This window comes from Pinus tabuliformis, chromosome 5_2 (assembly GCF_031772625.1).
Source record: "Pinus tabuliformis cultivar Carrire ecotype Pingquan chromosome 5_2, CPIR1, whole genome shotgun sequence".
Classification (NCBI taxonomy): Eukaryota; Viridiplantae; Streptophyta; class Pinopsida; order Pinales; family Pinaceae; genus Pinus; species Pinus tabuliformis.
Genome location: NC_142306.1, coordinates 270,807,020 through 270,823,961, shown reverse-complemented (window position 1 = coordinate 270,823,961; position 16,942 = coordinate 270,807,020). Strand labels below are relative to the sequence as shown.

General features: G+C 42.1%; 1 protein-coding gene across 2 annotated transcripts in view; it reads left to right on the top strand.

Moving 5' to 3' along the window:
- The window catches only part of LOC149158568 (uncharacterized), a 93,964-nt gene that overhangs the window by 40,197 nt on the left and 36,825 nt on the right, over positions 1–16,942 (top strand). For both annotated transcript variants that reach the window (XM_089437769.1, XM_089437768.1), the window contains exon 2: positions 3,301–3,373. In XM_089437769.1, the coding sequence (XP_089293895.1) occupies positions 3,332–3,373 (42 nt within the window). In that variant the 5' untranslated portion in view covers positions 3,301–3,331. The remainder of the gene's footprint in view (positions 1–3,300; positions 3,374–16,942) is intronic.

Below are 16,942 nucleotides of genomic sequence, written 5' to 3'. Positions count from 1 at the left end.
AGCGCGTGGGCAAAAGCATACCATTAGCTCTACCCCCTCATTAGCCATCACCCAATTGCTCAAGCACTTGATGCGTCATCCATAAAAGGAACTCTTATATTGGCCCAACCTTGGTGAGTGATAAATTGACTCATCGTAAAGGGGTAATGGAAAATTTCAAAAGCAAGCTTAGGCTCCTAAGTTATGCACCCAAATCTAAGCAAAACATAAAGAAGTATAAGGCGCACCAAAGGGGTGGAAAAAGCAAGCCGAAGGGGTAACTCATGCCTCCACAATCGCTCCCTCCTTACATCTATATACTCGAGATGTTGGATCTCCATTAGTTGGTCACATGGTTGTGGCACCTTGCCCTTAAGTCTTTCCACTCTGCAACCACCATTCTCACACACACCTATGGATTGATGGGCTAACCTATGGATTGAGGGCTAACCCTGAACATATGAAGATTTCTTTTTTAATATAGCTTCACCTAATGAAGAAAAGCGAGAAGCATATTTAGCCATATGATGGGTGCAACCAAAGTTGACTATGCATCACTTGTAAGTGTGAGCATGCAAAGCTTGAGAAGCAGTAACAAAAAATTTATAGTTATTTATAGAAAATTTATAGTTTGATGCTGTAGGTGGGTTGATCTTCTAGTCAACAGGTCTCTTTCTAACTTCTTCACTTCCTCCTCTAGGTCATTGTTGTTTTGCCACCAAACATTCTCTAAATGCCCCAGTTTCCCACAATAATGACAGTTTTTCTTCTTTCTACCATTTCTTACCTGAAGTCCAATCACTGTGCTTCTTTAACATTCTAGTCTATACATGTTCTTTCTCCTGACTACATTGTTGTCCTCTTTCTCTATGATTTTGTTGACCTTTGCCTTTCAAAAATGGGCCTGTTGCTTGATCTCGAGTTTCCCTTCATCAAGTAATTTTTCCTTTATGCTAATCAGCAAGCTACAGAAAGTATCAAGGAGTAATCCTTCCCATTATCTTTTCTAGAATTCCCGTTGACATGGAGTGTCGAGCATAACACATCATTGAGTGTCTTCGGATTCATCAGGATAAGTTCTATGAGTTGACCATCTTTCTTTGTAACATCTTTTGTGCATTTGCCAAATTTCAATTGAAGTTGCTTCACAAGGGCCAGTCAAATTTCAAGTCTTTCTAAGGAGAGAGGATCTAGGTCATTGTTTTTTTGCCACCAAACATTCTCTAAATGCCCCAATTTCCCACAATAATGACAGTTTTTCTTCTTTCTACCATTTCTTACCTGAAGTCCAATCACCGTGCTTCTTTAACATTCTAGTCTATGCAATCATGTTCTTTCTCCTGACTACATTGTTGTCCTCTTTCTCTATAATTTTGCTGACCTTTGCCTTTCAAAAATGGGCCTGTTGCTTGATCTCGAGTTTCCCTTCATCAAGTAATTTTTCCTTTATGCTAATCAGCAAGCTACAGAAAGTATCAAAGGAGTAATCCTTCCCATTATCTTTTCTAGAAGTCCCGTTGACATGGAGTGTCGAGCATAACGCACCATAGAGTGTCTTCCGATTCATCAGGATAAGTTCTATGAGTTGACCATCTCTCTTTGTAACATCTTTTGTGCATTTGCCAAATTTCAATTGAAGTTGCTTCACAAGGGCCAGTCAAATTTCAAGTCTTTCTAAGGAGAGAGGATCCAAAGAGATTAACTCTTTCTTAATTTGCATAACTTGCCTTTCATCTGTTTGATCCAACAGAGTTTTCATCTTGTTTTAGACAACATTTGAACAGTAGATCCTGCTTGTACGAAAGTGAATCTCCTTAGAGGTTTAGGTCATGAGGACCCCTACAACCTCATCCTTTTTCCTGTTGATGACAAATTTCTGTTGCTCATTCTTCAGACCTGGAAATGTAGTCTTTGTAAACTGCTATATCACTCTACCTTTTCAAAAGTGTTTCCATATATTGTGCCCATATTTCATATTTGTATCCATTTAGAATAACAGTTTTTTGCTTTGTACAGATCTACAGATTAATCTGAGATTCAGTTTGCAAGTTGAAATCCTCAGTCAATTTACAAAATATAACTGACTTGTCAAGAGAAATTCCAAAAGATATGTAGACAACAGGCTAGATTTCAAACCCGTAGCTTTGATACCATGTTGGCAAACGAGGGAATTAGGTAGATCAGAGAGCTAGGTATTATAAGAAGAGGCGACGTCTATTGACACTGTTACAACACTTAACATGTGTGAGCATAGCTCGACATGCATAGTAGCATAAGAAACCAAAAGATTTCCATGCAATCATATATCACACATGTTCATATGTTCACTTATCACAACAGTTGGATTGACCCACAAAGACATCTTATGTAGAACCAAGATGTAACCAAGTCCCTTGAAGTGAGGAAGACAAGGTCAACTTAGATTGGTGAGGACGCATGATGATCTTGAATTCTGCCGTATTTTGCACATCAGTCAACCTCTTTGGTCTTACTTCCCTAACGATTGAATGCCTAGTTGACAATTTAGTTAACCACTTAGTCAACACTCCTAATTGATTGTTGATCGACTGTTCTAGAAGATCCAGAGGTGTGATGAACTTGTGTAACATGCTGGTCCGACATCTCTTAAAGAAACTATATTAAGCTCCATATGTAATACATAGAAAGAATAATTTGTTACTTGAGGGAATCATATCCCTGCTAAAAGTTGTGCTGTCAAAGTCAGACCTGACTGGCTGAAGCCAGTCACTCAAATGTGAGATTTGCACTTGTAGTGATCAGATGGCAATAGATGATTTTAACTGATCAACACCTCATGCCCTCTTTGTAGGAATTCTTAAGACTTTAACACCATATATAAAAAACTATTCATTGTTCTTCAGTGGATATGAGATCATAGGAAAGGACTGCTATGGAATGGTTGCCTAAAGCCAAGAATCACAGATTAAATGTGCATGATAGCACACAGAATACGGACGTCTATGAAAATAATTAAATGTATATGCTTTATATGCACCATTGCATACATAGTTGTCAGTAGGATCATACCCGTTGTCTTGTGGCTTTACTGGTTTGCAGTCTCATTTTGGAGCTATCTAATGTATTGTGGTTGCTTCTGAAATCAATGTGTGCATTTATAGCAGGTCCAATTACAAGGGGAGGTTAGATTAGAAGATTAGCTGCTTTATTGCTAGTTATATGATGTTCATCACATATGCAAGAGAATCTGGATTGGCTGCTTTGAATTCTTTCGTTGCAATTAGCTCTGTGATTGTTTCCATGGTCACTTATTGGTGATACTTATCTTTTCATTATATTCAGAGGTCAGTAAGATGCAGGACTGGAAATCTCGATGTCAGCGCCCAGTGAAACATACATTCATGCGCCTATGTTTGTAAGTTATTTTGTTTCAATGCTTAAGCTGTTTTTAACAAAATGAAAAATCACTGTTATCTATTGTTTCGTATTGACATTCATGCACAGATGCTGAAGGTTAGGATATTGTAATAAGACATCATAGTTAGCTTATTCTTCTCTTTGTTTTATTCCTTGTGATGCTAGTTACATAGGCTTGTCTTGCATTACCATATAACTTTTTAGGGACCGTAATCATAGCGGCTTTGTATGTTCTCCCTTTAATAAATTATTTACTCTATTAAGAGGCAAACAATTACTTTAGTGACCAGATAGCCATTTGACATGAATTTGCAGTCTCTCCTGCAATTAATAGGGAGAATTATTCCTTAGTAGAAGAAGAAATTTTCATAGTAATAGGGAGAATTATTCCCTAGTAGAAGAAGAAATTTCCCTGGAAGGAATTAGTTTATGCTTGAACATCACTAGTGATTTAGGTTCTTACTTGTAATCAATTTTTATATACATCATATTTTTGTTATATTTAACATACTTGTTAGCAAGTTTTAAACCAGTGTCTGACAGCAAGTATCCATGTCATTCTAGCGATTGCACTATATGTACAACTTTATCATATAAATGCTGAGATACTCTTTTTTTTTTTAATTTCTTTCTGAGGGAAAAAATCGTACCTTTTCATTTCATTAAAGTATAATGCTGAGATAACTTATGGTTGCATAAATGAAATATATACATTGGTATCTTTCTTGGGGATTATATGTAATTACTGACATACATTTCCACATGTTGATCTTGGAGTTGCCAAATGCAAAGGGGTAATTCAATTACTCTATTGATGTGACTATGAATGTATTATATGGTGGCAAGGACGTCTTGATGCCTTCTGTGAATCTGTAGGCACATTTAAGTGTTCTTGTCCAAGGCTACTAGAGGCCCCAAGTGTAGTATGATCCTTAAGGGTGTTAAGATGTCAGGTGTTGGAATTTCTAAGTCTAACTCGTTAGAAACCCTTCATGTACTTTCTTATTTATTCCTACCTATTTGTTCTGTTAATTAACAAGTTATTTACCATTTAAATACTAGAAATAAGTACAAGTACATGCTCAACATATTATAGATCATCAACTGAAGGAAACAAAACAAGCACACAAGTGACACCGTTGTTTTTGGACCAATGTCCCCGGAAAAACCCAATGTAGGAAAACCAGTGCAGGTATTTGAGGGTTTTATTATTATGCAGTTTCTGAATACAATCTGGGTGCCAAAACCGGCTCACCCAACAAAGAATAATCTCGGTGGTAGTACCTCTCTTTCGGAGACAGATGCTCCGATTGAAACCCCAGATAAACACTTCGGCAGCTCCTTAGCTCCAATCTGCCCCACGAAAAACCCCAGCGTCAGCCTCTAGGGACTGCGTCAACCTCTTTTGCCCTCTGCGTCAGCGTTCCTGGCAGTTCCAGCTGTTCCCGGTAGTTCCGATTTCTGCCCTCTGCGTCAGCTTTCCTAGTGGTTTCGGCAGTTCTCCGCAGTTTCGACTGTTCCCGGTAGTTTCGACTTTTGCCCTCCGTGTCAACTTTCTCAGCTGTTCCGGCAGTTCCCAACAGTTCCGGTTGTTCCCAGCAGTTTTGACTTCTGCTCTCTGCGTCAGTTTTCCCAGTTGTTCCGACTGTTCCCAGCAGTTCCAGCTTCTGCCCTCTGTGTCAGCTTTTCCAGCTATTGCGCTGATCCTCCCAACACTACCTCTGCCTCTCTGCTTCTATATTCATTGCCCCTCGGTTGCAACTCTGATCACTCTCTCGACTTCCTCAGCAAACGCTGCCCCAGAAAGTCGAAATCTTGATCAACTTGGTGTGTTCTCCAAGTGACCCTCAAGCCTCCTCTTATACTTTTCTCGTTGACAAATCAACGACCGAGATTAAGTCCCTAATCAACAACTAAGATTAGATTTGGCTTGATCCATGCCTTTTTGGACCATTCTAACAGTTTTATATTGATTCACATTAATATTTTATTTTCCCCAAGTTTAGACTTAGGGACTCCATTAAAAATATTAATTATTTTAGTATCTCCCAAACTTTTTAGAATCTGTCTAAACCCTTTCTAGGTATTGGAGATCTCATGTGCCTTAGCCTCTCCACCAATTTTTGTGGCTAGAGCACATCTGATGCTACCCCAAATCAACACTTCCTCTTAGCGAGGATTGTGCTCTAGTAATACTCCTCACTGAGCATCACTCTGATCATCCGGCATCAGTGCCTGTGCTGATGCTAGGTCTACTGCCCAACATCCTTTGCACTGCTGCATCCTGTACTGCTACCCATGGCCTTGCCACTGCCACTGTTGCATCCGTACTGCAACTTCTTCTGCATCCGTGTTACTGCCCATAGCTTTTCCACTGCCACTGCTGCATCTGCACAACAACCCCTCTCATCATGCTGCATCGTGCTTCCCATAGCACTACCACTGCTAACTGCTGCACTGCAACTCAGTTACTGAGAAGTAAGTAACTGATCTCCCAACTCTGACATCTTCGTCAGTCTAGAAACACCCCTGATGCTGAAGCTCCCTCTATCACTGACAAGTGCTCCCTCTCTGACCTCCGCGTTGCTGCAACAACTCCATGCATCTTGCACCGTTGCACACCTCTTTGTGCCATCCTGCACTGGTGCAACACTCCCGTGCCTCTCGCACTGTTGCAACCTACTAGCCTCGCGCTGTCTTGGGAATCTTGCATTGTAGCTCCCTTTGTTGCTTCATCCACATCTGTCTCTACTGACATCGCCATTACTGCTACCAATGTTTTAAAACTTCGACTCCGACTTCGACTCGGCCGAGGGTCGACTTTGACTTCGACTCCAACTCGGTATCAACTCAGTCGACTCGATTTCAATGAATTGGTCGTTGTAAAAAATACATTAAATATATATATATATATATTTAATAAAAAACATAATTTTAAAGATTTTCATTCATGTTTCCAAACACACACCATTAGAATATAGATAGAAGACAACATATGATCAAAGTAGGCTCATGAATATATCCATTATATCAAAATGGCACCCAGTGCACTGTCCAATACATACATGATGATGATATAGAGATCAAAACAAAAACACATAACCAAGGAGGCTAGAATTGGCATTATCCTCCAAAATAGATTGTAAGTGTTAAAATTGGCAACCAGGGCAAAACTTCATGTGGGTCATCTTATTCATGGCTAATAATATTTTTATTAGATTCCTCTCGTCGAGAGGTGTAGGATTGATATAAAGATCATCCAATTCCGATAAGTATTCATGGAGATATGAATTTATTTTGATTATGGAATTATTATCAAGCCGACCTACAACTCATGTAGGCTCAGAAGCCCAACAGTGGCATCTATTCACCCACCAACGTTGTGTATAAATATAAGAGGACTTTTCCTCATTTGGACTCACTCATCTCATCACATCTCTCTCTCTCTACTGCGCAAATATGAGTCTCTTCTCTACTGCGCTGAAATGGGTCTCTCTCTCTCACACATGTGAAGCCGGAAGCTGTTGAATTTGAAGCTGCAACTGCAGAAGTAAAGATTGACTTGCGTGGCCTAGAAGATCTCCTCTTTGGAACTGCGCTGTAGGTTCATCTAAACCTCCTTTGAAAGCCGCAACTTTTGGTGGTGGAATGAAGTCAATCCGATGAACGGTTTGCAAGATATCGACTGCCCTAGTTTGAAGCCGGAAACTACTGAAACTGAAGCTGCAACTACAGAAGTAAAGATTGACTTGCGTGGCCTAGAAGATCTCCTCATCTGAACTGCGCTGTAGGTTCATCTGAACCTCCTCTGGAAGCCGAAACTTTTGGTGGTGGAATGAAGTCAATCCGACTGTCGGTTTGTGAGATATGGTATGCCCTAGTTTGATAATGAAGCCGCTAATGCTGATGCTACTGATCTAGGGTTTGCTACTGCGGATATGAATCATATTTATTGTACTATTTCTCTCTGTAGAATTATTGAAGATAAAAGAAGATTTGATCAAAGGGTTTCCCCACACATTGTGGGGTTTGTCCTTGGCTAGCCGCCACATCTTGTGTCTCTTGTCTTGGCTTGTTTTCTGTCGATCGTTTAATGTTCTATCTGCACTTTACTTTATGTACATGTGATTGCTAATCGGTGGAATATAATAAGAAAAAGAAGTAAACTGTTATAAGCATAGAACATACCATAACTTAACATGGTATCAGAGCTGAGGTGAAGACAAAGCTCGAGTAAGAGCAAGAGCAATCATTGAAGAGAAGATTGGCAAGGCTATCCTAAAAGAACTATGGGGTCCTCAACACTCTTTCCTGCCGAAGACAAGCTCCGTGAGAAAGCTGACTATCACGGATGGAAGATGTCTATCGATCTAACCCTTGAAGATCAAGGAGTGCTGGACCATGTAAGAGGCAATATTGTTGAGCCTTCATCAAATGCATCTGCTGCTGCCTGGAACAAATGGAAAAATGGAGAAGTCAAAACAAAGAAGATCATCCGGGACTCTATCGACAAGCGCTTGGTGGCCTACATCTCTGATCTAGACACCTCCAAGGAAATCTACGACAGATTGGTGAGTTTATTTAAAGTTAATGATGCAAATCAAGTTTTGTTTCTTAGAAATAAGTTGAGGGAAATCAAGAAGGGTAAAGATGAAAGTATGCAAGCATACTTCTTAAGAATCACCGAGATCAAGAACTATCTCCTATCTATTGGGGAAACCATTACTGACAGAGAAATGGCACTCACAACTCTCGGAGGATTACCATCTGAATGGTATGTGTTCAGGACTACTCTTCTGAACAATAATGTAATTCCTAGTTTCGAGGAATTAATGGCTAGATGCATTCAAGAACAAACAAGGGTAGAAGAGCAGGAAATGCCCTTGCCTAAAGGTCCTCCTGCTGCTTTTTCTTCTCATGCTAAGAAAATAAATAATTCTGGGTCTAAATCGAAAAGAAAGGCTGGATTTAAGGATGGAAGAAAAGGACGATGTTTCATTTGCAATAAAGCAGGTCACTATGCAAGGGAATGCCCTGATAGAAAGGACTCTCACCATGACGATGATCAAAATCCCTCTCATGGTAATCGAAGGAATGGAAAATTCAACAACAAAGGAAAAAGGAATGCGGGAAATCAAGGAAGAGGGCAACCATTCAAGAAGGCTAGAAATTCCAGGTATGAATCTAACACTGTTGACGATAAGCAGGCTGAATATTATCTACCAGCTGCTCTATCTACCTCCGCTCCTTCGGACTCAATGGGAATTTGGCTCATTGATAGTGGTGCCTCAAGACACTTCACTGGTTACAAAGAAGTACTCTATAATCTGGTAGAGAAAGAAACTAACCTGGAAATTGTCCTTGGAGATGACATGAAATACCCAGTGAAAGGTGTAGGCAATGTTTCTCTTAAACTGAATCAAGGTAATACGATTCACTTACAAGATGTATTATATGTACCTGATCTCAAAAAGAACCTGGTATCCATCTCGGCAATGGAAGACAAAGGCTATAAGGTAACCTTCAGCGATGGTAAGGTACGCATATGGAAAAATAATGTTAAAGATGCTTTCACTCTTGGGTTTCGAGTTGATTCTTTATATCAAGTCGGTGGAAGTCCGCTAGGTGTCATGTCTTGTGACACAACACTTCAGTCTGAACTTTGGCATCGGAGGTTTGCCCACCTTCATTACAAAGCTCTACCCGATGTAAGACAGATGGTAACAACGATGCCTGAATTCCAAGTAGAGAAAGAAGGTGTATGTCCGGGATGTGCCGAAGGAAAGCTCAAAAGGGGACCATTCCCTTCAAGTCAAAGCAAGACCTCTGATATATTACAACTAGTTCACTCAGACATATCAGGTATGATGCCTGTGAACTCCTTGGGAGGATACTTATATTATCTCACTTTTACAGATGACCATTCTCGAAACACCTGGATATACTTCTTGAAAAAGAAGGATGAAGTGTTCCCTTGGTTCCGACACTTCAAAGCCCTAATCTAGAATCAAACCGAAAAGAAGATCAAGATCTTAAGAACTGACAATGGGACTGAATATGAATCTAATGAGTTCCATGATTTTTGTAAAGAGGCTGGCATCAAGAGGGAGACTACTACACCATATACTCCTGAACAAAATGGTGTGGTAGAAAGGAAGAACCGCACAATTATGGAAGCTGTCTGGGCCATGCTACATGATCAAAGTCTTCCTAAGTTTCTATGGGCTGAAGCTGCAAACACTGCCGTATATGTACAAAATCGATGCCCTCATCAAGCATTGGGTTCCAAGACTCCTGAAGAAAAATTCACCGGTAAGAAACCTGATGTTTCTCATTTTAAAATTTTTGGAAGCCCTGTATACTTTCATGTGCCGAAAGAGAAAAGAAATAAATTGGGAGCATCTGGAAAGAAGGGAATTTTCGTGGGCTATGCTGAAAATACTAAAGGCTATAGAATCTATGTAGTCGGTCAAAGGGAAGTCATAATTAGTCATGATGTCACCTTTGACGAAGATATGGCTCTCAGCAAGGTGATCAATCTTCCGACTTTGAGGAGTTCTCAAGAAGCCGACACCAGGGAACCGAAAGAAAAGGATGATGAATCAATGCCTGATGTAGAAGAACCCATGGATCCGATTGATCCTCCTCCATATGAGCCTTCCTCTTCTAGGAAGAGGCCTTCATGGCTTAAGGGGTTACTTGATGATGCTGAAGGACATGCTGCACCCCGAGGAACCTTTCGTGAAAGTAAGAAACCTAATAGGTATCAAGGATACCTGACCATCATGAGCACGATCATACAAAATGAGCCTTCGTCATTCTCAGATGCCGTCAAGCATCAAGTATGGAAGGATGCTATGACCGAAGAATATGAGTCTATCATAAAGAATGATGTTTGGGAAGTAGTTCCCAGACCCCAGGACAAGACTGTTGTTACTTCCAAATGGCTTTACAAGATAAAGCATGCAGCAGATGGAAGCACGGAAAAGTATAAGGCTCGTTTTGCTGCTCGAGGTTTCTCCCAAAAGGAAGGTATAGACTATGATGAGATATTTGCACCTGTTGCCAGATATACGACCATCCGCTCGATCATAGCCCTTGCCGCTTCACAAGGATGGAACCTACATCAGATGGATGTCAAGACTGCGTTCTTGCATGGCTCGATCAAAGAAGAGGTCTACGTGGAGCAACCCGAAGGATTTGAGATTTATGATCGAAAATCTCATGTATGCAGGTTGAAGAAAGCTCTCTATGGGCTGAAGCAAGCTCCCCGAGCATGGTATGAGAGGATCGATAGCTACTTGATGAAGCTGGGATTCACTAGGAGTGAAGCCGATCCTAACCTTTACTTTAAGGTTGAAGATGACAAGCCTCTCATACTGGTGTTGTATGTGGATGACCTCTTTCTAACAGGTGCACACCCTCTCATTCACAAATGTAAGAGGGAGCTGGCCTCTGAATTTGAAATGAAAGACCTAGGACTGATGCACTACTTCCTAGGACTTGAAGTGTGGCAAAAGCCAGGAGAAATTTTCCTATCTCAAGGAAAATATGTGTTGAAGATATTGGAAAGATTCAGAATGGTGGACTGCAAGCCTGTAACTACTCCGATGGAGCTTGACTTCAAGAAGTTAAGCGGTAGTGCTGCTGGACCTGTTTTACGAAATGCTACCGAGTATCGGCAACTCGTCGGAGCATTAATGTTCTTAGTGAACTCCCGTCCAGATATATGCTTTGCAGTCAACACGTTGACCCAGCATATGGTTGAACCCCACCACATACACTGGATTGGTGCCAAGAATCTGCTGAGATATCTTCGTGGCACTATCACTTATGGGTTAAGATACATTGCCAGAGATGTGAGACTATTTGGATACACAGATGCTGACTGGGCAGGCAATGTGGAGGACCGTAAGAGCACTTCCGGGTGTTGTTTCTCCTTGGGATCTGCTTCGATATCCTGGATGAGCAGGAAACAAAAGTCGGTGGCTTTGAGCACCGCCGAAGCAGAGTATATATGGCTTCTTGTGAAGCAGTTTGGTTGCGAAAGCTCTTCAGTGAGTTGTTTGGATTCACATTGGATACCACTGTGATCCTTTGTGACAACCAAAGTGGGATTCGTTTGTCAGAGAATCCGTATTCCATGATCGCTCCAAGCATATTGATATCAGATACCATTATATTCGAGATATGGTGCAACGGGGAGCTATAAGGCTCCATCATATCGGTACAGATGAACAGGTCGTCGACATTCTGACAAAACCCCTTGGGAAAGTAAAATTTCTGACTTTCCGTGAACAACTTAGAGTTGTTCAAAGACCCTCCAATGAGGGTCATGTATGATGCATTGAGCTCTGAGAGCTCCAGGGGGGTGCGGGGTGGTTCTTGGAGCAGCATATGACCACATGAGTATTCACTATCCCCTAGTGGTATACATGTACACCCCGTGGCGACATTGTAGCAAGATTGATGTGTTCTCCTGTGAGGCCTGGATTGATGTGTTCTCCATGGAAATTGTAGCAGGATTGATGTGTTCTCCTGTGAGGCCTAGATTGATGTGTTCTCCATGGCAATTGTAGCAGGATTGATGTGTTCTCCTGTGAGGACAGGATTGATTAGTTCTTCTGTCGAGGCATCCTACCCATGCAGTCTGGGACTCATGGGAAGTACCTCTCATCTGATCAATGAGCAGGGAAATGAAGTTAGGGACCATAGTAGTACTGATGGACGCATCGTTGTAACTACCGTACTCCCTACGCTAGGATGACCTCCATTGATCTGGGATTAATGATACTGGTCTGGGACCAGTGGTAGGAGTTGTACCATACTATGACGCTGACTTCGGGTCGGTTGAGACTGGTCTGGGATCAGTGGTACATACTCTGAGACTGACTTTGAGTCAGTGGAGGATGATATTGGTCTGGGACCATTGGAGTTGTACTCACTATGACGCTGACTTTGGGTTGGTTGAGACTGGTCTGGGACCAGTGGTACATACTCTGAGACTGACTTTGAGTCAATATGATACATCCTCGATCATTTCTTCTTCTTCATAATTCGGACAAAAGCAGAGTAGAACAGAACAATGCAAGAGCAGAGCAGAACAGAACAAAACAGTATAGATCAGCGCAGGGCAGAACAAGACAAAGCAAAACAGGCAAAATAGAGCAGAGAAGGGCAAGGGTCAGGCTGTACAAGGCAGTGCATTTGATGGATGAATAGTAACGACCGATAGACAGATTGCAGATGAAGTTCTCCATGGTTGAGAGGGAGTGTTAAAATTGGCAACCAAGGCAAAACTTCATGTGGGTCATCTTATTCATGGCTAATAATATTTTTATTAGATTCCTCTCGTCGAGAGGTGTAGGATTGATATAAAGATCATCCAATTCCGATAAGTATTCATGGAGATATGAATTCATTTTGATTATGGAATTATTATCAAGCCGACCTACAACTCATGTAGGCTCAGAAGCCCAACAGTCGCATCTATTCACCCACCAACGTTGTGTATAAATATAAGAGGACTTTTCCTCATTTGGACTCACTCATCTCATCACATCTCTCTCTCTCTACTGCGCAGATATGAGTCTCTTCTCTACTGCGGTTAAATGGGTCTCTCTCTCTCTCACACATGTGAAGCCGGAAGCTGTTGAATTTGAAGCTGCAACTGCAGAAGTAAAGATTGACTTGCGTGGTCTAGAAGATCTCCTCTTTGGAACTGCGCTGTAGGTTCATCTGAACCTCCTTTGAAAGCCGCAACTTTTGGTTGTGGAATGAAGTCAATCCGACGAACGGTTTGCAAGATATCGACTGCCCTAGTTTGAAGCTGGAAACTACTGAAACTGAAGCTGCAACTGCAGAAGTAAAGATTGACTTGCGTGGCCTAGAAGATCTCCTCATCTGAACTGCGCTGTAGGTTCATCTGAACCTCCTCTGGAAGCCGAAACTTTTGGTGGTGGAATGAAGTCAATCCGACTGTCGGTTTGTGAGATATGGTCTGCCCTAGTTTGATAATGAAGCCGCTAATGCTGATGCTACTGATCTAGGGTTTGCTACTGCGGATATGAATCAGATTTATTGTACTATTTCTCTCTGCTGAATTATTGAAGATAAAAGAAGATTTGATCAAAGGGTTTCCCCACACATTGTGGGGTTTGTCCCTGGCTAGTCGCCACATCTTGTGTCTCTTGTCTTGGCTTGTTTTTTGTCGATCGTTTAATGTTCTATCTGCACTTTACTTTATGTACATGTGATTGCTAATCGGTGGAATATAATAAGAAAAAGAAGTAAACTGTTATAAGCATAGAACATACCATAACTTAACAGTAAGTAATCAAGGAACTAATACAAGGGTCCAAGAGTGTTCCTCACTCCAAGAAAGTCCCAAAGTGCATGTGTACATCTTCAAAAGGTGCATCCTCCACCATGATGTCATCTAGGAGAGACCCTATGTCACCCTTTTCAAGCATGTGAGTGACAGGGCACCCCTAAGGGTAAGCATTGACATCAAAGAGGGATGTGCTAGCCCTCCTAAGTCATCTCAATGATAACCATCCTCATTTGTGCTTTGGAAGAAGGCACCATCCACCAACATAGGGTCAAAGCCAACCAGGGGGCATCTTCAGTCCATTTGGGCATATCATCAAATAGTCCAACGTCCAAGCTTTTAAGTTTAGAGTTTTAGCATTTGGAGGCTCATCAAGGGGCGTAGCATCACGTGGAATCAACTCAAGGCTCGATGCTCATCTTTGGAGGGTCAAGGTTGGGGCCACAAAGTTAGGTTTGCTTTAAGAAAGGTGCAAAGAACCTATTGAAAGGTTTTGAAGAAGAATGAAGCTATCCATTAAGGAATCTCTACTACATATGTGATACCACCTAAACAAACCTCTCAAGATCAAACGAGATAAACTTATTTAGGGACAAAAACCATTAAAGTATCATAGTGAAAACTTTGGAGTCCCCCAAAAGCAAAGAAAAAAAAATCGTTCTTTTTTAGTTCATGGGCCGCTGTCATCCAACCCGGTCGAGTAGGCTCGGACTCGTTCGACTTAGTAATAACCTGACCGACTGAACTGGTTCATTGGCCGAGACGACCTAGTGAGGCTTTGACTCGGACCAACTCGGCCGAATCGGTTTCGAGTCGGTCGAATCTTAAAACATTGACTGCTACTCCTCTTCGGGGCTCTCGTAGCAAGGTCTAATCCAAGAGGTTGGGTACCTCGAGGATCCTGCCCCTCATCGCCTGTGGTCCTCTTGACTATAGCTCAGCCCGATGTCTCCCCACTTCTTCTGAAAAGTGGCACATGAGCACTCATGGCACACAGAACAGAAAGGATCCTGGCCTTCCAGATGACAAAGTTGGATGCCTCATCCAACTTGTCCTGATCCCTCAGCCCATTCATGGCCATCTCTCTGCTCTTCTTGTTGACTCCTCCGAGTCTCTCTACTTCCCGCCTAGAAGTTCTCTGTTCGACTCCTGCTGAGTCTCTCCACTTCCCGTCTGGAAGTTCTCGGTTCGACTCTTGCTGAGTCTCTCTACTTCCCGTTTGGAAGTTCTCGGTTTGACTCCTGCTGAGTCTCTCTACTTCCCATTTGGAAGTTCTCTTCTGGACTCCCTTTGAGTCCCGATTTCCCACCTGGAAATCCTTCTGCCAACGTCAAGTTTCCCCTCTCCAATCGTCTGTGCAACAACACTGATCTAGATTCCTTGGCTAGAAATCGCCTCGGCAGCAACTCCCTCCTCCTTGGCCTTGCCCTGTTAGGTACTGTTCTGACTACAGTACCCCACCAACTCCACTCTGAAACTTACCCATAGCCTCCTAAATCCCAGCAAACTGACGGTTAGAGCTCCCAGGCTCTGCGCAATCCCGGCATTAGCAACTTCCTCAGTCAACTGCGTTAGCCCTCCTGGCCCCTGCGTGGCTTTGCGTGAGCCCATCTTTGCCTCCCTCAGCCTCTGCACTGCCTCTTCCTGGCTCAATCTGGATGATGCAGGCATTGCGTCACCCCTTCCTTGCTGTTACTCTGCTAGGAACAACTTCTGTCACTTGGGACAACTGTTTTCTGCTGCTGCTGCTTTGCTCGGTTGATGTCCTCAGTTCTCCTGTGATCTGCAACCATGCTCTAATACCATGTTGGAATTTCTAAGTCTAACCCGTTAGAAACCTTTCATGTGCTTTCTGATTTATTCCTACCTACTTGTTCTGTTAATTAACAGGTTATTTACCATGTAAATACTGGAAATAAATACAAGTACATGCGCAACACATTACAGATCATCAACTGAAGGAAACAAAACAAGTTCACAAGTGACACCATTGTTTTTGGACCAATGTCTTTGGAAAAACCCAATGCGGGAAAACCGATGTAGGTACCTGAGGGTTTTATTATTATGCAGTTTCTGAATACAATCTGGGTGCCAAAACCGGCTCGCCCAACAGAGAATAATCTCAGAAGTAGTACCTCTCCTTCAGAGACAGATGCTCTGACTGAAACCCCGGATAAACACTCCGGCAGCTCCTTAGCTCCAATCTGCCCCAGAAAAAACCCTAGCATCAGCCTCTTCTGCCCTCTGCGTCAGCTTTCCTGGTAGTTCCGACAATTACCAGTTGTTCCCGGCAGTTCCGGCTTGCCCCTCTGCGTCAACTTTCCCCGCTGTTCCGACAATTCCCGGCAGTTCCAACCTCTGCCCTCTCTGTCAACTTTCCCAGCTGTTCCGATAGTTCCCGGCAGTTCTGGCTGTTCCCAGTGGTTCCGACTTCTGCCATTTGCATCAGCTTTCCCGGCTGTTCTGGCAGTTCCGACTTCTGCCCTTTGCGTCAGCTTTCCTAGCTATTCCAGTTGTTCCTGACTGTTCCGGCTTCTGCCCTCTACATTAGCTTAACTGGCTGTTGTGCTGATCCTCCCGGCAATATCTCTGCCTCTCTGCTTCTGTATTCACTGCCCCTTAGTTTCAACTCTGATCACTCTCTCGACTTCCTCAGCAAATCCTACCCCAGAAAGTTGAAATCTTGATCAATCGGTGTGTTCTCCAAGTGACCCTTAAGCCTCCTCTTATACTTTTTCGTTGACAAATCAACGGTCGAGATTAAGTGCCTAATCAATGACTAAGATTAGATATGGCTTGATCCACGTCTTTTGGACCATTCTAACACAGTTTTATATTAATGCACATTAATATTTTATTTTCCCTAAGTTTAGACTTAGGGACTCCATTAAAAATATTAATTATTTTAATATCCCCCAAACTATTTAGAATCTGCTGAAACCCTTTCTGGGTATTGGAGATCTCATGTGCCTTAGCCTCTCCACCAATTTTCGTGGTTAGAGCACATTCGATGCTACCCCAAATCAACAGGACACCAAACCCACAGAGAAAGTCCAAAGCAGGATCACAGTGGATCCCTGAAAAAACAGTTTTATAAGTTTTTTTAAAACCAAACTTACCCTTCACCCCTTCTTGTTTTATTATAAAATTGAATTTTATAATGGAAGCATATTCATAGGGAAGCATGGTAATTTGTTGCAAGGTCAAGATGATGACTAAATTTGGGTAAAATGTATT